Raw genomic sequence first — 24,871 nt, forward strand, 5'->3', positions numbered from 1 at the left:
AAACAAAATCATCTCAGAATAGAAGACATGACTTAAGGTTTTATTCAGTGTCGTTACTTCTATGAGATCATACTTAACATGGAGAGAAATCTCCAGGAAGGTCAGAGTGAATCCTGCTCGTCTGATGTTTACTCACGTGGGCCCTGAAGGAGGATAGGTTGATTTTCTGCAGTCTTCAGTCCACTAAAAAAACAAAGACAAAAGTTTCAGAAGAACAGAGTAGGCAATCTACAAAGACAGCTGGTGAAGACAAAATCAAGTATGATTTGTCATTTTAGACCATTTCAATGCCTCTTAAAAGTCTTTTTCTCCCATGAAAACTTCAAAATCTCAAACTTGTGAGTTTTCAGTCTCTTCAATTTACTAATTTGGCTTTTCAACTGCAAATACATTGAGTTAAGAGGAAATACAAGAATATAGATTGAGACTTCCTTGGTGGTACAGTATTTAAGACTCTGCTTCCAATGCCGGGGGTGCGGGTTCAGTCCTTTGTAGGGGAACTAAAATCCCACATAAATGGATGTAGAGCTGAGTCACTCTGCTACATCTGAAACTAACACAGCATTGTAAATCAACCATATTTCAATGTTTAAAAAATTAAAAAAAAAATGTAGATGGAGGGAGTTCCCTGGAGGCCTAGTGGTTAGGATTTTGGGCTTTCAGTGCTGTGGCCCAGGTTTAATCCCTGGTGGGGAAACTGAGATCTCAAACGCCCCATGGCGCAGTCAAAGGAAGAAGAAACTGTAAAAAAATGTTTATGACAACTAGGTTGATTTATCACTTGCCAGGATCTGATATACTTATGAGCTAACTCTACTGCAAGAAATCTGCATCCTAAACCAGACTTTCAGGGCACAGGGCCGGGCCCCTTCATACTCTGGCCCTTCATCACCCCAGCCTCCGTGTACAGCCACATGCAACAACACGCTGTGCTCTCTCACTGTTCATGCCTGTGCAAGCACCCGCTTTGCCTTCTGCCTACAAGGCCCACTCTCCACCTTGTAAACTTTTGGCTTCAACTTCTAAGATCCAGCTCAGATGTCTTTTTGGTGACGTCTTCATCTACTTGCCCTGGGAGAATAGCCACCCTCTCCTCTCTGCTCCCACAGCCCACGTACACATCTCCCCTGCTACCCTTCTGATGTGCACTGTACTCCTCTGTGCGTCTCTTCACGACCAGACTGTGTTCTTGAGGAGTGTGCAGAGCTCCTGCGCGGAGGCTACCGCTGAGGTAATGAAGGAACAGGACTGTTTTTAGGGAAAAAGGTTTAGTCTTAGCAGCAAAACCGAAACGGTTCTCAGTACAAAAGGATTTAAAAAAAATCCACACTGATTTATCATTCTTTTATTACTAGTCTCAAAATGCCAAGATGCGTTCATCTTCTTTTTGCTGGAGACCCAATATTGCAAGAGAAAAAAAAATTGTTTTAAAGAAGGAGTTAAAGGAAGGTGAAGTAGGAAAGGAAACTACTGGCACTGTAGTTCGACCTCAGAAAATATATCCGCAACAAATTTGTCTGGGAATGCAGATCTCACATCCTGTTTTAACTTTTGATCGCTCGGGAAGTGTATAAGGTGGTCCGACGTTATCCGATATTCAAACATTAATTGTCAAAATACTACAATACGTTTCTCATGTAAGTACCGTTTTGTTTATCATTTTTGGTTGAACTCATTAAAAAACAGCATTAAGTGTAAACTTAAATTTTCAAAGGCTATCATTAGAACTTAAGTTCCATTTCACATGATTGGAATATAAAATATTAGATATTAAACAGTATCGATTTGACAGTTCAGAATCAAATTAGCACAAGCTAATTTTCAAAGCCAGTCAGTGTTCAGTAAGACTGACTGAGGGTGGTTCTTCTTATTCAGAAAAATTTCACTCTCAGCCCCGAGTTCAGAGGTTGTAGTAAAACCGCACTGCTGCCAGCAGGGGCAGGGACAGTCAGGATACACAGCGTCTATTTCTTATAAAATTCACACAAGTGAAAAATCTGTGAGAGCAAAAGAAGTTCATGGCTGAATAACAGCAACATGATAGACTTAAGTATGTTCCACAAAGTACCTGCCAATCAACAATAAAATTACTAACCACAAGCTTTAAACATCTGGCATTTTCAGAAATTTTGTACATTTGTCCAACTAAGCTTTTTTCCTGCTCCACCACTATTAATTGTTACATATCACAGCAGATTCCACTTCAGGTTTTAGGGAACTACTAAATTCTCAAGTTCTCTGAAAACACCCTTGGCCTGCTGTTGCTTTACGCAGACTATTCATAAAGACTAATTCTTTAGTCTCAAACTTGGCATTGGATGCTCTAATAAATACTGATAAGTGATCAGTGTCAAGAATCAAGAAGATAACTGGGAATCATTTGCCTTGTTGTCTAGTTGATCTTGACGCTGCTCCTGAAGCCCCAGGCAGCAGCAGTCTTTGGCTGAAGGCTAAAACAGTGTGAAACAAATTTTTTCAGGACACATTTCTTGTACTTCTGCCATCAAATGTGATTTCATCAACTCACCTTTAGTAAACAGCTTTCCCTGCTTTGCTTATAAATAAGCTACCTGCAGATTTACTTTGGTTGTAGCCTCATTTTACTTTTTAAAATATGTCACTAAATTCCGCGGTGATGAGATACTCTGCCTGTTGTTTTCTGATCACTTTTTTCCCTAGGAATTGGGAACACTGTGATGTCTGCATGGTCCTGTGATGTCAACATACACTGTATTCTTTGGATACAACTCTAGCGTCACTGTGTAATAAACACAAGGTTCTGCCAGCTAATTATCAAGAAAATCCCTACTCTGCTTGGCCTCAAGAGCACATCTGAAGTCCATTTTCCTTGTTATGATGTGATAGGCTTAGCCTCGTAATTTTCTTAAAGATTAAAATAACGTGATGTGTCAATTCATGTGACACTTAAATGCAGCTGAGTTGTAAGCTGCATAAGCTCCATTCGAAACACAGGGAATAGCACTGAAAGCCTGGAGCCCACCACACTCAGGCTTTTCAGGAACAAGCCAACTGCTCCTGTGCTGAAGCGGCCACAGCCAAAACGCAAACAAGAGCACCTATGGGCCAATATAGCTCGGTGTATGCATCCTGACGTGCGAACTTCATGTAATTTTGACACGTCATGAAATATTAATCTTCTTTTTATTCCCTCCCAACTTTTTTTCCATTTGTACCCTCTTAAATTTTATTTTGTTTTTAACTTGCTTTATATTGGAGTATAGCCGATAAACAACATTGTGATAGTTTCAGGTGGACCGCAAAGGGACTCATCCATACACATACATGTATCCATTCTCCCCTAGAGCTTCCCTGGTGGCTCAGATGGTGAAAAAACCTGCCGGCAATGCAGGAGACCTGGGTTCAATCCCTGGGTCAGGAAGATCCCCTGGAGAAGGGAATGGTTACCCACCCCAGTATTCTTGCCTGGAGAATCCCACGGACAGAGGAGCCTGGTGGGCTACAGTCCATGGGATTGCAAAGAGTCAGACACAACTGAGCAACTAACACTTTCACTTTCACCCTCCCCCTAGCTTCTGAAGGACATAAAAACTATCCCCAGTTCGCAGACCTTACAAAAACAGGTGCCAGACCAGCACTCAGGGTACTGACATCCAAACAAGCTGCTCTTGCTAGATGATTTCTTCAGTTTCTGTCAAGGCAAACTCTCCGAGGTGGTGTGAAAGTGAACGTGTTAGTCGCTCAGTGTTGGGGGCCAGAGTGAGGCACTCCGCCCGTGGCAAAGGTCATGAAGGAGGAGGCTCGACATACGCAAAGGTGGGATCAAGCCTCAGGAGTCCCCCTGGAAATCCTCGAGCATCTACCCGCATAACCAGAGCCTGCCTACTTTACTACTTTGTGCTCTCACCTTCACCTCTGACCTTACGGGGGGCTGTCCCCCACCACCTCTTTCAGAGAAGGAGTTAACCTAGAGCTCCAGTTAATAAAAACTCCTGGGTGTGACAAGAGTGTTTTAACCTACAAACTCCTCTGAAGGTTCTCTGGCCTGCCTGACAGGCTTGTCCGGCCACATGTGATTGCTCACGGCCTCCCAACCGTGAGAGGCACGAGATGCTTTAAACCTTCTAAAAACAGGTTCCTTAGAAAAGTTAGAAAACTATTAGTATAAGTATAATGGGCTGAGTAGAAATTGTATTGGTGAAGGGTTTTTCATTTGTTGAGCCAATGTTTGTTGCTAAGTCTCCACATCCCCTGCCCTTACACACATTAATGAATATATAGAAGAAATAAGTATTAACCTTTGATATTAATCATGTTAGACCTTAGGCTAAGTAAATTCTTTCCTTAATTAAAACCCACTATACCCTCACCCTATAGGAATGTAACTTTATTTGGGTGGCGTCTGTTTTAAGAATAATCACCCCTGGAGAAATAAGTGTCCTGGTTGACTGACCGCTGTCACAAGGAGAGGGTCATAAATTGTCAGCAGGCCCCCTGGCCAGAAGCTGATGTAACACCCCTAAGACCTCTGTATATATTTGTATGAAGCACCTGACTTTGATAAAAGTCAGGACTGCTGACCCCGCGTGACTTTTGCATAACATCTCAGTGTATAAAAGTAGACCATGGAAAATAAAGAATTGGGATCAGTTTCTCAAAATACTGGTCTCCCCATGTCACTCTCTCTCTCACTCTAGCTGAGTCTCCATCTGGAGCACGGAACCCACCATGATTACTAATTATGCCCGGGCTTCAAAGATCTGACCGGGGAGGCCTCAGTGTCTCCTCTCCTTTGGGAGAACGGAAGGACGCCTGCGGCCTCCGTAAGTGGTGCAAACTTCTTGTCTTGAAGTTTTATTGGTCTCCCGCGTAAACCAAGCTACTCAGCCTCTTTTCTCCACTGAATTTTCCTACTGAGCTATCCTTATTCTATTACTCTTTATATCTTTAATTAATATCTAATTGAAGCTATTGTATCCTGACCCTCGCCGACGCCATCCCTGCTTCGAATACCCTGGATCAGCCGGGGCTGGACCCCGGCAGCTCAGTTACGTCTCCCTCTTTGCAATCCCAGGGACTGTAGCTCTACAGGCTCCTCCGTCCATGGAATCTCCAGGCAAGAATACTGGAGTGGGTTGCCAGCCCTTGTCCAGGGGATCTTCTAGACCCAAGGATCAAACCTGGGTCTCCCCCATTGCAGGCTGATGCTTCACAGTCTGAGCCACCAGGAAAGGTGGCATGTATGTCTCTCTTTCGAGAGACAGAAGAGGGAGAGACACTGTATGGGTTTAGTGTTTTGCTCAGCTCCAGTGCCATATGCAAGTCTGGATGCAGAGGCTGGGGTGGGGGTTGTCCTCTGTCTACTGGCCCCTCAACTGAACTCTCCTTTCCTCTTCATTATTCTTATTCTCTAGAATAAATGCTACTCGGAGCCAGGAACCTCTCTGGGATTGCCTTTCCTCAAAACACCTTTGTCCACTTTTTTCATCAGTCAAAACTCCTGCAAGGGCTTTCCTTGGTATATATATAGAATGGAATACTTACTCAGCCATGAGAATAAACTAGTGGTTACCAGTGGGGAGGGAAGGCGGGAGGGCAATATAGGGGTAGGAGATTAAGAGTTACAAACTATTAGGCATAAAATAAGCCATGATGATGTACTATACAATATGAGGCAAATAATATTTTATAATAACTATAAATGGAGTATAACCTTTAAAAATTGTAAGTCATGATACTACACGCCTATAACTTAAATAATATTGTACATCAACTATACTTCAATAAAATCATAACTGCGGAAATGAAAAGGATAGGAAAATAAAGGTGAGAAACTTTTTCCCAGAATAGAGAGAGAAAATGATACAGAAAACACAGGAGGGAAAAAAAAAGAGAGAGATTTAGAGCATCAATGCATGGAGTCCAACATCTGATTAACTGGATTTCCAGAAAGAGAGCAGAGATAATAAAGAGGGGCAAGTAATGAAAGAGATAATGTAAGAAAAATGTCTACAGCTGAAAGGAGATGAGACCCCAAAATGAAAAGGCCTACTGATTATTTGAAATAATGACTGAATACAAGCGCCTTCAGTGAGACACATCACTGAGATATTTCAAAAGGTAAAGGATATTGGGATTTCCCTGGTGGTTCAATGGTTAAGAATCCACCTTGCAATGCTGGGGACATGGGTTCCATCCCTGGTTGGGGAACTAAGACCCCACAGGCCATGACTACGGAGCCTGCAAGCTACAACTAGAGAGTCTGTGCACAGCACTGAAGTGTTTGCTTCTGAGATCTAATTCGAAAAGATACATGTGCCTTAAGGCTGACAGCAGCACACTTACAACAGGCAAGACATGGGAGCAACGTAAGTGTCCACTGACAGGAGAATGGACAAAGAAGATAAGATACGGAATATTACTCAGCTATAAAAAGGAATGAACTTACTTCCATCTGCAGCAACATTGATGGACCCAGAAATAATCATACTAAATGAAGTAAGTCAGAAAGACAAAGACAAATATCATGGTATCACTTATATGTAGAATATAAAAAATAATACAAATGAATCTACTTACAAAACAGAAACAGACTCATAGACATAGAAAACAAATTACAGTTACAAAAGGGAAAAGGGAGGGGTGTAGGGAAGGATAAGTTAGGAGTACAGGATTAACAGACCCAAGCTACTATATATAAAATAGATAAGCAACAAGGATTTATTATATAATATAGAGAATTATATTCAATATCTTATAATAACCTATAATGGAAAATAATCTGAAAAAAATACATGTGGTCAGGAAGCAACAGTTAGAACTGGACATGGAACAACAGACTGGTTCCAAATACGAAAAGGAGTACGTCAAGGCTGTCTATTGTCACCCTGTTTATTTAACTTCAATGCAGAGTACATCATGAGAAACGCTGGACTGGAAGAAACACAAGCTGGAATCAAGATTGCCGGGAGAAATATCAATAACCTCAGATATGCAGATGACACCACCCTAATGGCAGTAAGTGAATAGGAACTCAAAAGCCTCTTGATGAAAGTGAAAGTGGAGAGTGAAAAAATTGGCTTAAAGCTCAACATTCAGAAAACGAAGATCATGGCATCTGGTCCCATCACTTCATGGGAAACAGATGGGGAAACAGATGGGGAAACAGTGGAAATAGTGTCAGACTTTATTTTTCTGGGCTCCAAAATCACTGCAGATGGTGACTACAGCCATGAAATTAAAAGACGCTTACTCCTTGGAAGGAAAGTTATGACCAACCTAAATAGCATATTCAAAAGCAGAGACAGTACTTTGCCAACAAAGGTTCATCTAGTCAAGGCTATGGTTTTTCCTGTGGTCATGTATGGATGTGAGAGTTGGACTGTGAAGAAGGCTGAGCGCCGAAGAATTGATGCTTTTCAACTGTGGTCTTGGAGAAGACTCTTGAGAGTCCCTTGGACTGCAAGGAGATCCAACCAGTCCATTCTAAAGGAGATCAGCCCTGGGATTTCTTTGGAAGGAATGATGCTAAAGCTGAAACTCCAGTACTTTGGCCACCTCATGTGAAGAGTTGACTCATTAGAAAAGACTCTGATGCTGGGAGAGATTGGGGGCGAGAGGAGAAGGGGATGACAGAGGATGAGATGGCTGGATGGCATCACTGACTCGATGGACGTGAGTCTGAGTGAACTCTGGGAGTTGGCGATGGACAGGGAGGCCTGGCGTGCTGCGATTCATGGGGTTGCAAAGAGTTGAACACGACTGAGCAACTGATCTGATCTGATAACTGAATCACTTTGCTGTACACCTAAAAACATAATACTGTAAATCAATTACACTTCAAAAAAACAGAAAACACAACACAACAAAAAGAGTTTGCTTCCAGAGAAGAGGGATGGGGCAGAAGGAAAGAGCTAGAGATGGCGGCTTTTCATCATAAAGCTCTCTGTATTATTCGATTTCCTTTAACTATGTATACTCTGATACACATTGTAAAATATCAAATCAAAAACCTGCATGATTTCATCTATGTTATGTGGAGGATTTTCAGAGACTGATTCCCTGACATGATTTTAAGTATTTTTAACTGTCATTTTCCAAAATTATTTAAAAACAGTGATGACTGCAGTGGAGGGCAGGGTACTCTAAATCCTTGTTTAGTGAAATGTTACGTGTCCTTGAAACCGGACACCGAAAAGCAGCACTCTACTTAAGAACTCAAACTACAAATTTTCCAAACACATCACTTAAAAAGAAGGGCAGGTATTAACTTTAGAAATGCAACTCTTACCTCATCCTAACTTACTTAAATATCAGACCTTCAGGTGAGTAAAAAATGTGATCTGATTCACAGAAATCAAATTTATGGCCCTTTTACTACATTTCAAGTTTTCAGGAACTTTAGGGTCATGCACTGGATGTAAAGCCCAGCTCGGTCAGGGACTAACGGGAGTCCCACTGGCAGTCCCAGCCCAGGCTTCCCTGCTTGCTCTCCTAGCTTCCAACAGAGATAAGAATAAAGCCTCAATTTATTTCCTAATAGGGAACAATCTGTATTTCCTTCAGGGATTTTTCAACTCGGTGAGTAAATGAAATGTAAGGAGGCTCATCTTTCCTAGTAATTATATCTGTATGACCTAGGTTCCAAAGCCAATAAACGAGAAGGCAATGGTTCTCTGTCAAATATTATGAAAGAGTTCAACGTACCCCAGAGATAGGAGAGTAAGTAACCCAGTCATCACACATGCAGGAGGCTGATAAGCCAGTGAATCATGATAACCCTGGTAGCAATAAATAAACATTGAAATATACAGACATGAAATCTGCATGGAATTTGGCTATTAAGAGTAAAGGGTAAATGTGATTGTAATTTTTAAAGGTAACACCCACCAGATCAGGGTTATTTCAGGTAGACATCAAGTGCTGTCACCAAAGTAATTTTTAAATTTTTAATTTTTTTTATTGGAGTAGAGTTGATTTTACATTATTATATCAGTTTCAGGTATACAACATAATGATTCAAATTTTTATCAATTATATTCCATTTAAAGTTATTATAAAATATTCACTTTATTCCTTGAACTGTACACAATGTCCTTGTAGATTATTTAATTTACATATAGTACTCTGTATCTCTTAATCTCCTACCTCCAATTTGCCCACCTCTTTCTTTCTCTCCACTGGCAACCACTAGTTTGCTCTCTGTATCTGTGAGCCTGTTTCTGTTTTGCTATATTCATTTATTTTTTAGATTCTTCATATAAGCAATAATCTATGGTATTTCTCTCTCTGACTTATTTCACTAAGCATAATACCCACTAACAACAGTCATTTTAAACAAAAAAAATTAGATTTGGGGTAGAATGAAGACAGTTACATTCTCACTGTCAAGGGAAACTTCTACAAAGAAAGACGGCTTCAAAATCTACGTGTAGACTTGAAACAAAGTTACAGTGAGCACATTTGTTATTTACAGATTCCTACTATCTCCAAATTTAACTATACAAGATTTTAATACCAGACAACTTTATTAAGGTAGGCAAAAACTTAAACAGATGATAGGTACAGAGTGTAACTAGATGACAGGGAGTGATATTAGGTAGTCTTCGTGGTATACTGTGTTACTTTGTCAAACGGTTAAAAAACACAACCAATTTAAAACCTCAATCTCTCTCATCTGTGTGCTCTCTCATTTCTGCTTCCTAAAGCCAAATAAAGTGGTGAAAATGTCTGTAAAATGTTTTGTAAATACTTCCTGGGTCAGCAAATTCTCTAATTATTCTGGTTATTTGATAAGAACTTGAGACTCTTTGAAATTCCTCAGTCGTGATATCCTCCCCACTCACTAAAACAAACAAACAAACAAACAAACAAAACTACTAACCATAGAGCTACTTACATAACTATATTTAGGAAAATCACACATAAACTGAAAATTCTTCCATTAGTAACCCGGCTGCCCCATGCCTAAAAGAAATGACACCTTGTCCAGCTCCCTAAAATATGAGCCCTTCCAGATGAGAACCTCAATGAAATGCGTGCTTCTAAGACTGTACTAAAGAATCCACAAAGCCCTCAAGTGCTTGTCTTATTCACATAATCAGAAAAAGGCAATGAAAGAAATTATATAGTGCACACCAGAGTTCTTACCCTAGGAAAAGAAGCTGAACAATTCCAGCAAGGCAATTTCAATTCAATTCTTTAATTCACCAACAACTAGTTTCTAAATAAGAACTGTCTCTTAAGATGTTCTCTATGTATGACAGTCAGAGAAGGCAATGGCACCCCACTCCAGTACTCTTGCCTGGAAAATCCCATGGGCGGGGAAGCCTGGTAGGCTATATAGTCCATGGGGTCGCTATGAGTCGGACATGACTGAGCGACTTCACTTTCACTTTTCACTTTCATGCACTGGAGAAGGAAATGGCAACCCACTCCAGTATTCTTGCCTGGAGAATCCCAGGGATGGCGGAGCCTGGTGGGCTGCAGTCTATGGGGTCGCACAGAGTCGGACACGACTGAAGCGACTTCGCACCATGTATGACAGTGCAGACACATTCAAGACATTCTTGAATAAGAAAAGGCCTGTTTCTTCAAACTCAATTGAGCATGCAAAATTTTTCACTTGTTTTCTGACCTTTGATGAGTTGGTACCTTATTAAGCTGTGGATATTTAGACATAATGTGAACAAACTCTTCATAAGGGCAGAGACCTCCAGCGTCCGCAACACAATCTGGCACAGAGTAGGTGTGTAGTATTTGTTGACTAAGCAAACCTGTGTATTTCTTCCTTTTAAGTACTGGGGTAAAGGCAAATGCAGTACAATAAAGCTGGCCGGACCAGAAGGGGTTTATGTGATTTGGGGAGACTCTGCAAATCAATGCTGAGAGCTGATACAGTGGCTAACATTCACAATATTTGTTACTCACTTCAGAAGCTGATGCATAAAAGCAAGTTCGATTCAGCAATTCACTACGGAGCCAGTGTGGTTAATTTTCACACAGTTTTAGGAATCTGCTTAGATTTATTACTGAGAACCCATCTCCCAACGCAGGAGACATAAGACAAGGGGTTCAAACCCTGGGTCGGGAGGATCCCCTGGAGGAGGGCATGGCAACCCACACTCCAGTGTCCCTGCCTGGGGAAATCCCATGGAGAGGAGCCTGGCGGGCTACAGTCCATGGGGCCGCAGAGTTGGACCAACTGAGGTGACTTAGCACACAGGCACAGTCTGATTCCTTTCCTTCTGATTACTCCATAGGCTACTGCAATCTATTTTCGGTTCCCAACACAGCTCCGGCCAAGGTGACCAACGACCTCTCAGCGCCAAGCACAACAGACGCTAGACATCCTCCTGGCCTTCAACACAGGTGGTCTGTCCTGCTCTCTCCCCGATCTCCCCTAACACTTGTCTTCAGTTCTGGCCACTGCTCTCGCTTAGCCTGTTCTTCTCTATCTGACATATATCTGTCCCTAGGCCTCTTCTTTTCTTCTCTCCTATCTGCTCAATGTTCACCTGCTTCAGTGGGTTTCAAACAATATGCCTAGGACTCCCAATACCCTCTCCTGAGCTCCCAAATGCCTGCTGGAAAGTTCAGTGTCATCTGAAATTAGACGTAACCAGAGTGAAAATGATCTTCTTCCCTTCCCCTGTTCCCAGCTAGCGATGCCATCGTTCACCCAGCTGAGCACTGGAAAGGTGCCTGTCTCTCACCCCACCCAACCCTTCCTTCTGCTCATTCTACCTCTGAATCTTCTCTGGAACCATCCACTTCTTTCTTTTTCCACTGGCACAACCTTCCTGCAAGTCACTTAGTTTTCTCCTGTAGTTTCCTCGTAGCTATCCTACTTACTCCCTTCCAATCAAAACTGATCTTTCGAAAGTGAGAAATTTATCACATCTTGTTTAAAACCAGTCAACATCTTCCTGCGCTTTTTAGGATAAATTCCAAAATCCTTAGTAAGGTCTATAAAGCACTGATGATGTCATCTCCATCTCCCCTTCTAGACTTTTCTTGCACCATTTCTGTCACCAGTATCTCTTTTAAAATGTTATAAAAATTTTTATTGATTAATATTGGTCCATAAAATTATGTAAGTTACCAGTGTATAACATTATATATCTACTTCTGAATCTTGCTGTTGTTGAGTCATTAAGTTGTGTCTGACTCTTTGTGACCTTGGGGACTGGAGCCCACCAGGCTCCTCTGTCCATGGAATTTCCCAGGCAAGAATCCTGGAGTGGGTTGCCATTTCCTTTTCCAGGAGATCTTCCTGACCCAGGGATCAAACCCACGTCTCTGGCACTGGCAGACAGATTCTTTACCACTGAGCCACCAGGGAAGCCCCAACTTCTGTATATATCACAAAACTTTGTTGCCATCCATCACCATTGGGTTGATCCCCTTTATCCAATTCTCCTTCCCTCTGCCCTTTTTCCCCTCTGGTAACCACTACTCTGTTCTCTGCATCTACGTGCTTGTTTTTGTTTGGTTTGTTCATTTATTTTGTTTGTTTTTATATTCCATATGTGAATTAATCACATGGTATGTGTCCTCTGATTTATTTCATTCAGCATAATACCTTCAAGATTTATACACATTATCACGCATGGCAAGATTTCATCTTTTTATGGCTAAGTAGTATTCCACTGCATGTGTGTGTGCACAAATGTGTGTGTGTGTATGTGCATATGAGAGAGAGAGAGAGAGATTTTTATCCATTCATCCATTAATGGGCACTTAGGTTGTTCCCGTATCTTGGCTATTGCAAATAATACTTCAACGAACATGGGAATGCAGGTATCTTTTTGAATTAGTGTTTTCATTTTCTTTGGATAAATACCCATAGATGGGATAGCTTGTCACCATCATCTTTTTTTTTAAACTTTTTGTGACTGTATTCCTTTTTTTTATTTTTAATTGAAGGATAATTGCAATATTCTGGTTTCTGCCATATAGCAACATGGATCAGCCATAGGCATACATATGTCCCCTCCTTCTTGAGCTTCCCTCCCATCTCCCACCCTGTCCCACCCCTCTAGGTTGTCAGAGAGCCCAGGTTTGAGTTCCCTGAGTCATACAGCAAATTCTCACCGGCTACTTTATGTATGTTAGTGTGTATGTGTCCATGCTACTCTCTCCATTCGTCCCACCCTCTCCTTTTTACTCACATCTGCCATGTCTGTAAGTCTGTTCTCTATGTCAGCATCTCCACCACTGCCCTGCAAATAGGCTCATAGTACCGTCTTTCCAGATTCCTTATACATGTGTTAACATATGATATTTGATTTTCTCTCTCTGACTTCCTTCACTCTATATAAAAGGTTCTAGGTTAACCCACCTCATTAGCACTAACTCAAGTGTGCTTCTTTTTATGGCTGAGTAATATTTCACTGTATATATGCACTGCAGCTTCTTTATCCATTCATCTGTCAATGGACATCTAGGTTGCTTCCATGTCCTAGCTATTGTAAACAGTGCTGCAATGAACACTGGGGTACATGTGTCTTTTTCTATTATGGTTTTCTCAGGCTATAAGCCTGGTACTGGGATTGTTGCATCATATGGTAGTTTTATTTCTAGTTTTTAAAGGAATCTCCATACTGTCTTCCATGGTGGCTGCATCAATTTCCATTCCCACCAACAGTATAAGACAGTTCCCTTTTCTCCATACCCTCTCCAGCATTAATCATTTGCAGAATTTTTTATGATGGCAATTCTGACTGTTGTGAAGTGATATTTCACTGTAGTTTTGATTTGTATTTCTCTAATAATGAGTGAATTTTGATTTGCATTTCTCTAATGGTTTTTCTAGTAGTCATGTATGGATGTGACAGTTGGACCATAATTAGTGATGCTGAGCATCTTTTCATGTGTTTATTAGCCATCTGTATGTCTTCTTTGGAGACATGTCTGTTTAGGTCTTGTGCCCACCTTTGGATTGGGTTGTTTGTTTTTCTATTATTGAGATGCATAAGCTGCTTGTATATTATGGAAGTTAATCCTTTGTCAGTTGTTTCATTTGCTACTATTTTCTCCATTCTGAGGGTTGTCTTTTCACCTTGTTTATAGTTTCCTTTGCTGTGCAAAAGCTTTTAAGTTTAATTAGGTCCCACTTGTTTATTTTTGTTTTCATTTCCATTATTCTAGGAGGTGGGTCATAGACGATCTCGCTGTGATTTATGTCATACAGCGTTCTGCTTATGTTTTCCTCTACCATTATCTCTTAATAGAATCAAAGAATAACTCAAGAAGAGCTTAAAATACACCATATTCTGAAAAGCCTCAAAAAACAGAACAAATCCACAGATGTTCCAAATCCAATGATTTCTGTTTTGGCTTGTAGTTCCCACTATCATATTTATCAAAAGCAGCTCTGAGATATGTTTTGTAAATATGTGGCAACAGTTTATCATAGAATGATTCAAAATGAAAACCTGCTTATTCCTGTCAAAAGATGAGTCACTGAAGTTCCCCAAATCCTCTCAGCCAGTGGCTCCCAGATTTTCCAGATCAGTTAAGAAACTGAGAGGGGCCCAGCACAGGGGAGTCCCAATTTTTTCTCCAAAGTGAAAATATTAAAACAAACAAAAAAAATTCACACACATAAAAGAAAGAGCATTTTAACAAAAATTGAACACCTGCAATCAGAATAAAAGCTAACATTCTAATTTAATAAGTTTATGGCCTATTTTTTCTCATTTCATTAAAGATTTGTGAAAGCAGCTTCCCAAACTGACACCAGAGGCTGGACTAGACTTTGATAACCACTGTTTGAGATAAAAACTACTAAGTTCGTGGAGCATGTGTGCATGCTCAAACATGTCCAACTCTTTGTGACACCCCACCGACTGTAGCCTGCCAGGCTCCTCTGTCCATGGGATTTTCCAGGCAAGAATACTGGCTGCTGCTGCTGCTAAGTCACACAGTCGACTCTGTGTGACCCCAAAGATGGCAGCCACCAGGCTCCCCCGTCCCTGGGATTCTCCAGGCAAGAACACTGGAGTGGGTTGCCATTTCCTTCTCCAATGCATGAAAGTGAAAAGTGAAAGTGAAATTGCTCAGGCACACAGGCAAGAACACTGGAGTGGGTTGCCATTTCCTTCTCCAGGGGATCTTCCCAACCCAGAGATCAAATCCACATCTCCTGCATTGGCAGGTGAATTCTTCACTAGTGAGCCACCTGGGAAGCCCAGATTCACAGAGGGGCTATTTATTTTCTTGTTCTAAAAATACCTTTTTTTTTTTTTAAAGTAATTTTGCTTAAGTACTGAGAAAGGAAATAAAAAGCATTCGCTGACATTTGAGAGTGTTCTGAGGTCCACACCTAGACCTCTCAGTATTAGCACTTGCTGATTTGACACTCAAAAGCCAGGCCATTTCTGTTCTCCTGTTAGACATAATCGACCTCACAATACCTACCTCAGCGAAGGTCAATCTGAGGCACGATAAAATCATACAAAGCAAGCCCACTTCGTGACTCTAAGTTCAGACAAAAAAAACAAAGGTACCTTGCAACTCACAAAACACGAAAGACTCTCTTCTACTGCTAAACAAATGACGTTCTTCACTCATAGAGTCGCCTCACTTTCTAAAAGCATCTATCTAGAGCAAAGCCCTGATTTCTTAGACCTGACCCTGAAACACACTAAATCCAAATTATAAAACAGGTTTCTCCTAACGCCCTTTTTCTGAGAGGCCCCAGAGTTGCCCATGAGGAGCATTCTCATTCACCGCGGAGTAATAAAACCAAGGTTTTTCAACTATAGGTGTGTTTCCTGGGGTCTTTGGCTGAAAGCATTGACAGTATCAAAGTATAAGATTCTTTTAAAATTCTCATAATCCCCACCATTTTACAGCAAATTAATTCCCTACCCACATTAAAGCAGACTAATCTTATTTTTCCTTATATCCTTCCAACCCATGCCCACTGTGTATTTTTCTCTTACGGAAATCACTGTGCATACCATTTTGTTTTCTGCTTTTACTTGCTTTATCTTGTGTCACTTTTGAATGGCTGAATACTACGTCACTATGATTTTATTCTTAAAGCACTTCTCCGTAGAGAAATAAAAGAATAAAGGAGGCGAATGCACACCTTGCTTGCAATATCAATATCCTACTTAAGCCGTCAAGAGCAGCCTTATCTAGTCAGTCCTAAGTCACATGCACCCAAGTTCCTATTTATCTGATCTCTCGACAAAGAAAAATGCAGTCTTAGGGTTTTTTGAGAAGAGAATTATGCAACAGCACCAGACTCGGTGTCCAGAGGCTTGAGTTGTCATGCACCCGAAAACAACAGTGTGACCTCTGGCTAGTCACTGACTCACTCGGCGACTACTTCCTCCCTTGCAAAGAATGAAACTGGTCCCACATTTGCTCTTTCAGTTATCAAGTCTGTGTTCCTGCTACTTCCCTGAGGGGGAAAGAGCCACAGGTCTGGTGGTCACTTGACTCGGGTTGGCCTGGACTACTCCCATCGCCCTAACCCGGGATGCCTCGTCTTTTCCCAGGGCCCTTCAGATCCTCAGTTACTACCTCTTCTTCAGCACCTCGTCACAAGGCAGAGAAAGCCAAAGTCCTCAAGCAGCTCGTTAACTTAATTAGGTACACAGATCAACTGGAACTCTTCCTCCAGTAGTTCTATAGGCGCGTGGAAAAAGTGCATTCAGTCAAATGTGAGGGTGTGCAAACACAGCCGCCAGTCTGCAGAGATGATTTCCCCTTCAAGTTTCTTTGCTCCAGCTTGTACCGAGTCGACCAGGGGTGAGGCTCGCCAGCCAGCTCTGCACCCACACCTCTGCTTAGAGAAACACGGATGCCTGTAAAGATGCTGCCAGTGGTCGATGAAGCCCCGTGTGCCCCGCACCTGCACGTCCCCGCGCCCCCCCCCCCCCACGCTCCGGCGCGCCCCTCTCCTCCTCCTCGGCTCCAGCTCACCCACCGGTGGCACCTGCTGCGCCACCAAGCAGGTGACGATCCCGCTCAGCAAGATGAAGGTTAGACGACTCCAGCCTAACATCCTTCCAGCCACCAACATGCTGCAAAGGACTCCTGTGGAGGCCGCTCGAGGTACCTCCTGAGCGCCGAGCAGGCCACGCCCACGCTGCCACGTGACCTGACAGCCGGACCGCGCCACTCGAGACGTGGGCGGGGGGAGATAGGCACCGGGGTGAGGGCGGCAAGGAGAGGAACTGGCTTTTCAGTGACGCGACGGGACGAGAGAGCCTTCCGAAAGGAAGAACAAACCCCCAGGATGGAAAGTAAGCTCTCGAGTTAGGACCGTAGTGTTCGTCCCACCCCCCGCACCGCGGGCAGTGGTTGCGCCCAGCCCGAGCTCCGGCCCTAAGCCCCGCCCCGGCGGGTGCGGCTGTGGAACTTTCCTCACTTCGATCCCTCACAGAGGGCCGCGCCCTCCTCAGAGCCGGGGCGTGGGGACCACCTCCCCTCTTCCTGCCGGTGCCGCCGCGCACCGTTCCCGTAAGGCCCAGGGCGAAGTCTGCACTCGGGCCGCTCGGTACCAAATGTCCATGAGACGGGCACAAGTCACGAAAGTCTCAAAACGCGGCGTAGCCCGCGACAGCGACCGTTCTTTGCCCTCTGAGGAGAGCAGGGCCCGAAGTTAGTGAGGTTATTGATCCTGACCGTGGGGTCACCCGACGGCTGTCAGGGGCCAGGAGCGGGGCATAGTTAATTCTCACGGATGCTCCAGGCTGTGAATTTACCCATGTAGACTTTCGCCTCTGAAGTGACAAACCACAGAATTTAGGCTTCGGTTTACTCGCACTGAGACAACAGGTGGAATGCCCAGGAAGGACCGAGAACCTTCCTTTCGTGGAGTGAAGCACCTGTGTACCTTCTTCACCTGCTGCAGTGAGAGGACGCAGGTTGGCACAGCCCAGGTGGACCTGGGAGGAGGGTAGGCGGGCAGTCTGTTTTAGCCTGCACCTAGAAAACAACTTTACAGGTGTATTTGCTTGGCATGTGTGCGGTGTTTGGACACTGTTGTCCTAGTCGGATAAAGTGTAAGTGTTATTCGCTCAGTCGTCTCCGACTCTTTGCGATCCGGTGGACGATAGTCTGCGAGGCTCCTCTGTCCGTGGGATTTTCCAGGCAAGAATACTGGAGTGGGTTGCCATGCCCTCCAGGGGATCTTCCGGACCCAGGAATGGAACCCAGGTCTCCAATTGCAGGCAGATTCTTTACCATCTTAGCCATATAAGTTCAATAGGAAATCCTGAGCTCTTGGTTCCACTTTATGATTGAACCTTTTTGACTTCCAACTGGCTTTTTTTTTTTTTTTAATGCTTTAGCAAAATCAGAATACTGTCACTAAAATCTTCATATATATATTTTTTTCTTATGTAAGTTTGATATTGCAGTTTTACCCATTTGTATTACTTTGTTAGAAAAAATCAATGATTATTGTTGGAGATTGGGAAATGAGAATTTGATATGTGGGAAAATTTATTCCAGTTTTTTGGTTTTTTTTTTTTTTTTTTTTTGGTAGATAACAGGATTCCTCTCTCTGATGAGGGAAGTTTGACTTTTAAAACATATCACATGATTAAAGTAGTTCCTGATTCAACAGTGAGCAAGAAGATCATCAGTTCAGTTCAGTTCAGTCGCTCAGTCATGTCCAACTCTTTGCGACCCCATGAATTGCAGCAGGCCAGGCCTCCCAGTCCATCACCAACTCCCAGAGTTCACTCAGACTTGCGTCCATCAAGTCAGTGATGCCATCCAGCCATCTCATCCTCTGTCATCCCCTTCTCCTGCCCCCAATCCCTCCCAGCATCAGAGTCTTTTCCAATGAGTCACCTCTTCACATGAAGTGGCCAAAGTACTGGAGTTTCAGCTTTAGCATCATTCCTTCCAAAGAAATCCCAGGGCTGATCTCCTTTAGGATGGACTGGTTGGATCTCCTTGCAGTCCAAGGGACTCTCAAGAGTCTCCTCCAACACCACAGTTGAAAAGCATCGATTCTTCAGTGCTCAGCTTTCTTCCCAGTTCAACTCGCACATCCATACATGACCACTGGAAAAACCATAGCCTTAACTAGATGGACCTTTGTTGGCAAAATAATATCTCTGCTTTTGAATATGCTATCTAGGTTGGTCATAACTTTCCTTCCAAGGAGTAAGCGTCTTTTAATTTCATGGCTGCAGTCACCATCTGCAATGATTTTGGAGCCCAAAAAAAGAAAGTCTGACACTGTTTCCACTGTTTTCCCATCTGTTTCCCATGAAGTGATGGGACCAGATGCCATGATCTTCGTTTTCTGAATGTTGAGCTTTAAGCCAACTTTTTCACTCTCCTCTTTCACTTTCATCAAGAGGCTTTTTAGTTCCTCTTCACTTTCTGCCATAAGGGTGGTGTCATCTGCATATCTGAAGTTATTGATATTTCTCCCGGCAATCTTGATTCCAGCTTGTGCTTCATCCAGCCCAGCGTTTCTCATGATGTACTCTGCATTGAAGTTAAATAAGCAGGGTGACAATAGACAGCCTTGACGTACTCCTTTTCCTATTTGGAACCAGTCTGTTGTTCTATGTCCAGTTCTAACAGTGATAGAAGCAAGGTCCAATGCTGTAAAGAGCAATATTGCATAGGAACCTGGAATGTTAGGCCCATGAATCAAGGCAAATGTGTAAATAGGTTGATTTATCTTGGACCTTAGAATAAGTCTACAAAAAAAGAGGAAAAAAAGTAGAGGATTCCCATCTTTTATATAAATGGCTATTTGATTTGAAATCATCTTTTTTTTTTGCATTTTATGCAAACATTCAGGTTTTATTTTTACTTATTCTTGGTGGGAGCTGATGTCAGGAACTGAAAGGCAAGCAGTAGTAACTTTTGTTTTCTACCTCCTAGCTGAATAATAATACGCATAATGTGGCATTTTCATTAGGCAGACTTTTTACATTACACATTAGAATACATTACTCTTTTCTTGAATAAAATGACCAGTTACTAAAGAAACCATCTTTGGAGGAAGTGTTTAATAAGCGTATTTTATTTAAATCAGGGACTTACCTCATAGCTCAGTCGGTAAAGAATCTGCCTGTATTGCAGGAGACCTGGGTTCGATTCCTGGGTCGGGAAGATCCTCTGGAGAAGAAAATGGCAACCCACACATGTACTCTCACCTGGAGAATGCCATGGACGGAGGAACCTGGCAGCCTACAGTCCATGGGGTCGCAAGAGTCAGACACAACTTAGTGACTAAACCACTATTTAAATAAATCCTCCAGTAGGAAATGGAGAATTTTTTGCCTTTACTTAGAAGAAGGCTGTGTAAGTAGTTACATGTCACGTTTATTTGTGCCGCTCACCGCATTTCCTTATTAGAAACATTTTATTTCCACATCACAGTTCGCAAAAAGACTTTCAGGTTTCAGAATTCTGTATCTCTTTTGGCTTACTTCCCTCTTGATTCCACTCAGGCTTTATTAATGGTTCGCTTCATATCATCTCCATCTTTGTAAATTTTCTGTAGAACGTTCATTAATTCCTCACTAGGATCTGTTTCGGAGAAGGCAATGGCAACCCACTCCAGTACTCCTGCCTGGAAAATCCCTTGGACGGAGGAGCCTGGGCTGCAGTCCGTGGGGTCGCTACGAGTCGGACAATGACTGAGCGACTTCACTTTCACTTTTCACTTTCATGCATTGGAGAAGGAAATGGCAACCCACTCCAGTGTTCTTGCCTGGAGAATCCCAGGGACTAGGGAGCCTGGTGGGCTGCCGTCTCTGGGGTCACACAGAGTCGGACACGACTGAAGTGACTTAGCAGCAGCAGCAACAGGATCTGTTTCAATGTCATAGGACGTCTAATCTTTCTCTTAATGTTTTTTTCAACCTGAGTCAGGTAGTTCCACTGTGTGTTTTCTGCTTTCTTTATGTAGATAGGAACTGTATCTTTCTTGACCTTTTTTGAACTGCCTTCCACAGAAATGGGTTTCAAGAGATTGTTCATAATCATGGAGTAACTCTTCCCATTTAAATTCTTTACCAAAAGATCAAATGACCTCTCTGTGAAATGTACCTGCACATTCTCAGTGAGCACTTGATGAACTCCAGTGAAGTTAATGTAGATTTTCATTAACTTGTCTGACTGATCCCATCCATAATTACTGAGTTTCACTGTATATGCTGTTTTAATAAGAGCAACCACAGCAGCTAGCTTTTCATTTTCTAAAAGTTGTGCTTTACCTCTGTGACTTCTGCTGCATTTTGTTTTTTATTTCTGTCTCAATCTTGGGTTTTTCAGCTGTGAGGGGATCAGATACTCTTTTTCTGGTGGCTTTTTCCAGCGGCACTTTCAGCTCTTCTAGATCTTTCTGTAGCTCTTCTTAATTGAAGCCATGATTGGGCTGTGGCAGACAAGACCCCGGCTGCAGTGGCACTGGGATAAGAACAGGAAATGCCACCCTGAACATGCTCACCCCGAGCACAGACTGCACTGGCATTGATCATTCATCTTTTTTAAAAAAATTTTTAACAAATAAAAGATTCTTTAAATTCTGTGGTGCTTTATAATTTTCAAAAATTACACATACATGATTTCATATAATTGCATTATTGCCCCTCCCCTGTCACTTCTCCCCAACTGGTAACCACTAGTTTGTTTTCAATATCTTTGAATCTACTACTTTTTTGTTTATTAACTAGTTTGTTTTATTTTTCAGATTCCACAATATGATAGCATACAGTATTTCGTATTTCTCTATATTATTTCACTAAGCATTATGCTTTCCAAGTCCATCCATTTTACTACAAATGGCAAAATTTCCTTCTTTTATATGGCTGAGTAGTATTCCATTGTATATATTTATATACCACTACTTCTTTATCTATTCATCCTGATAGACTCTTAGGTTTCTTTCATACCTTAGTCATTATAAATGATGATGCTATAAAGATAGGAGTGCATGTATCTTTTCCATTTCTGTTTTTTGGATATATACCCAGAAGTGGAATTTCTAGGTCATATCAGTTCAGTGCGGTCACTCAATTGTGTCTGAATCTTTGCGACCCCATGGACTGCAGCACCCCAGGCCTCCCTGTCCATCGCCAACTCCCAGAGTTTACTCAGACTCATGTCCATTGAGTTGGTGATGCCACCCAATCATCTCATTCTCTGTCATCCCCTTCTCCTCCTGCCTTCAATCTTTCCCAGCATCAGGGTCTTTTCAAATGAGTCAGTTCTTCCCATCAGGTGGCCAAAGTATTGCAGTTTCAGCTTCAACATCAGTTCTTCCAATGAATATTCAGGACTAATTTCCTTTAGGATGGACTGGTTGGATCTCCTTGCAGTCCAAGGGACTCTCAAGAGTCTTCTCCAACACCACGGTTCAAAAGCATCAATTCTTAGCTGCTCAGCTTTCTTTATAGTCCAGCTCTCACATCCATACATGAGCACTGGAAAAACCATAGCTTTGATTAGACAGACCTTTGTTGGCAAAATAATGTCTCTGCTTTTTAATATGCTGTCTAGGTTGGTTGCAGCTTTTTTTCCAAGGAGCAAGCGTCTTTTAATTTCATGGCTACAGTCACCATCTGCAGTGATTTTGGAGCCCGAGAAAACAAAGTCTGTCACTGTTTGCCCATCTATTTGCCATGAAGTGATGGGACCAGATGCCATGATCTTAGTTTTCTGAATGTTGACTTTTAAACCTACTTTTTCCCTCTCCTCTTCCGCTTTCATCAAGAGGCTCTTTAAAACTAGGTCATATAAAAAAAAAAAAACAAAAAAAAAACTAGGTCATATAGTAGTGACCTAAAAATAGAACTACTCTATTTTTAGTTTTTGGAGAAACTGCCATACTGTTTTCCACAGTGGCTTCAACAATTTACATCCCCACGAACAGTGTACGAGGGTTTCCTTTTCTCCACATCCTTCAAGATCATTTATCTTAAATACTACTGACAGCACTTAAACATGTACCAGGGACTTCCCTGGTGGTCCAGTAGTTAAGAATCTGCCCTGTAATGTGGGAAACTAAGATCCCAATGCCATGAAGCAACTAAGACTGTGTGACAATGAAAGATCTCACATGATGCGACCAAGACCCAGCACAGCCAAATAAATAAATACTTTAAAAACACATCACCAAACACATTTCTTTTTTCCTTACAAGAGGACGTTAATTGCTTTTTAGATGGTCTGGCAAAATCAGAATCTTTATGCAGAAAATTTATGTCAATTGGCATAATATTCTTAGACATGATTTTCATATAACTTTGTGTTTAACTCTCAATACTCTTATTATATACCTTTGATTCTGTTTTCAGACAAAATTTAAATCAAGTTCCCTAAAATTATGCCATTTTATGTATTTTTAAAATTATACCTACATCTTTTTTCTTAACCTATTCGATTTTTTGGTACTACATACAGAAGGAAGACCAAGGCAAATGTGCAGCCATATTAAACTTCACTGTGCTTTGTGGCACACTGACATATTCATAGAAATGGTATTTAAGTGTACAAATGATTATGTTGGAAAGGGTGGTTCAAATATTACCTACACAGCAAGCATCAAGAATAAGACTTGGATAACCTGTTTAGTATGAAGAGTCAGCATCAGTAATCGAATTGTTTATCAGAATAGCTGAAGGTCTTGGTAAGCTGTGGACTTTTTCTAATCTCCTATCTAACATTCCTGGGTTCCTGAGGTGGAGACTTGATTTAAAATCATTGCAGCTTAACCACCCAATCCTGAATGAAATCTATCACACATAACATATTATCCAGAACAGGTATGACTTGATTTAATAAACCTGAATATTCAAAGTTTTGCACTAAAAAAGCAAGAAATATGGAAATAACATTCCATTAAAAAAAGCAAAAACATTTTACCAGAAGTATTTACCAATGAGTGGCTTAATTAATTAAAAAAAGACAGTATATCTAAAATGTAATCTGAGTTTCAAAGCTTTGATTTTTGTCCATATTTTCAGGAAGAAATCTAAAGAAAGATGAAACATGGAAATCAGAAGTCTTGCAAAACAGTTACATGATTCCTTCCCTCCAGCAGTTTTCTTTATCACACTAAATAAGATTACTTGCTTTAAATGTTTTGCTTTTATATAGAAAAACATGTCAAATTATTACCTTTGACTCAAAGGTATAATGATATTTTATACTATTACAAAACTAGAAGTGTTCCCATTTAATCTAATTGTCCCCACATATAATGTCAAAGTCAAATAGTTGTCTTAATTACCCCTCACTTTGCACTTACCTTTCTGTTTCTTTGTGAAACGTTTTTGATGTCTTGTTGAGCCCCTGACACCACAGGCATGTGAGAATCTGAAGAGTCACTTTACAAAAAAGTCCTTCTGTCTCTTTCTACTTTCTTTGATAAGACATATGGTTCTGACCTGAGAATTATTATTATCATTTTTAGTTATTTATTTGGCTGTGTCACATCTTAGATGTGGCATGTGGGATCCTCTAGTTGGAACTTGCATGCTCCGGACCCCACTGGCTCAGTATTTGTGGCTCGTGGGTGTAGTTGCCTCGAGGCATGCAGGATCTTTTCTCCCAGACCAGGGATCCAATCTGCATCCCCTGCACTGGAAGGTGGATTCTTACACTGGGAAAGTCCTTCTGACCTGAAAATTGTCAATTCAGTTCAAATCAATAATCCCTAAATACATCTTTTGTTGTTCTGACTTCATATTCCTGCATAGTTCCATTTTACATCAGTTCAGTTCAGTTCAGTTTAGTCGCTCAGTTATGTCCTACTCTTTGCCACCCCATGGACTGCAGCACGCCAGGCCTCCCTGTCCATCACCAACTCCGGGAGTTTACTCAAACTCATGTCCGTTGAGTCAGTGATGCCATCCAACCATCTCATCCTCTGTTGTCTCCTTCTCCTCTT

At 41.8% G+C, this 24,871-nt stretch overlaps 1 protein-coding gene and 1 pseudogene across 2 annotated transcripts in view; both read right to left on the reverse strand.

Annotated features, from left to right (window-relative positions):
- The window catches only part of ASAH1 (N-acylsphingosine amidohydrolase 1), a 32,977-nt gene extending 15,892 nt beyond the window's left edge, over positions 1-17,085 (reverse strand). Inside the window, exons 1-2 of one of the 2 annotated variants that reach the window (XM_055567316.1) lie at positions 16,925-17,085; positions 137-183 (exon numbers count right to left, since the gene is read on the reverse strand). In XM_055567316.1, the coding sequence (XP_055423291.1) occupies positions 137-183; positions 16,925-17,020 (143 nt within the window). In that variant the 5' untranslated portion in view covers positions 17,021-17,085. Of the gene's footprint in view, positions 1-136; positions 184-16,518; positions 16,755-16,924 lie in introns of those variants that run through there. The other variant, XM_055567317.1, reaches the window with a different exon arrangement.
- A 3,292-nt stretch (positions 17,086-20,377) lies between these two features.
- Positions 20,378-21,229, reverse strand: LOC129643138 (calcyclin-binding protein-like; annotated as a pseudogene).
- Positions 21,230-24,871: the final 3,642 nt, after the last annotated feature.

The sequence above is a fragment of the Bubalus kerabau genome, chromosome 2 (genome assembly GCF_029407905.1).
Source record: "Bubalus kerabau isolate K-KA32 ecotype Philippines breed swamp buffalo chromosome 2, PCC_UOA_SB_1v2, whole genome shotgun sequence".
Taxonomy (NCBI): Eukaryota; Metazoa; Chordata; class Mammalia; order Artiodactyla; family Bovidae; genus Bubalus; species Bubalus kerabau.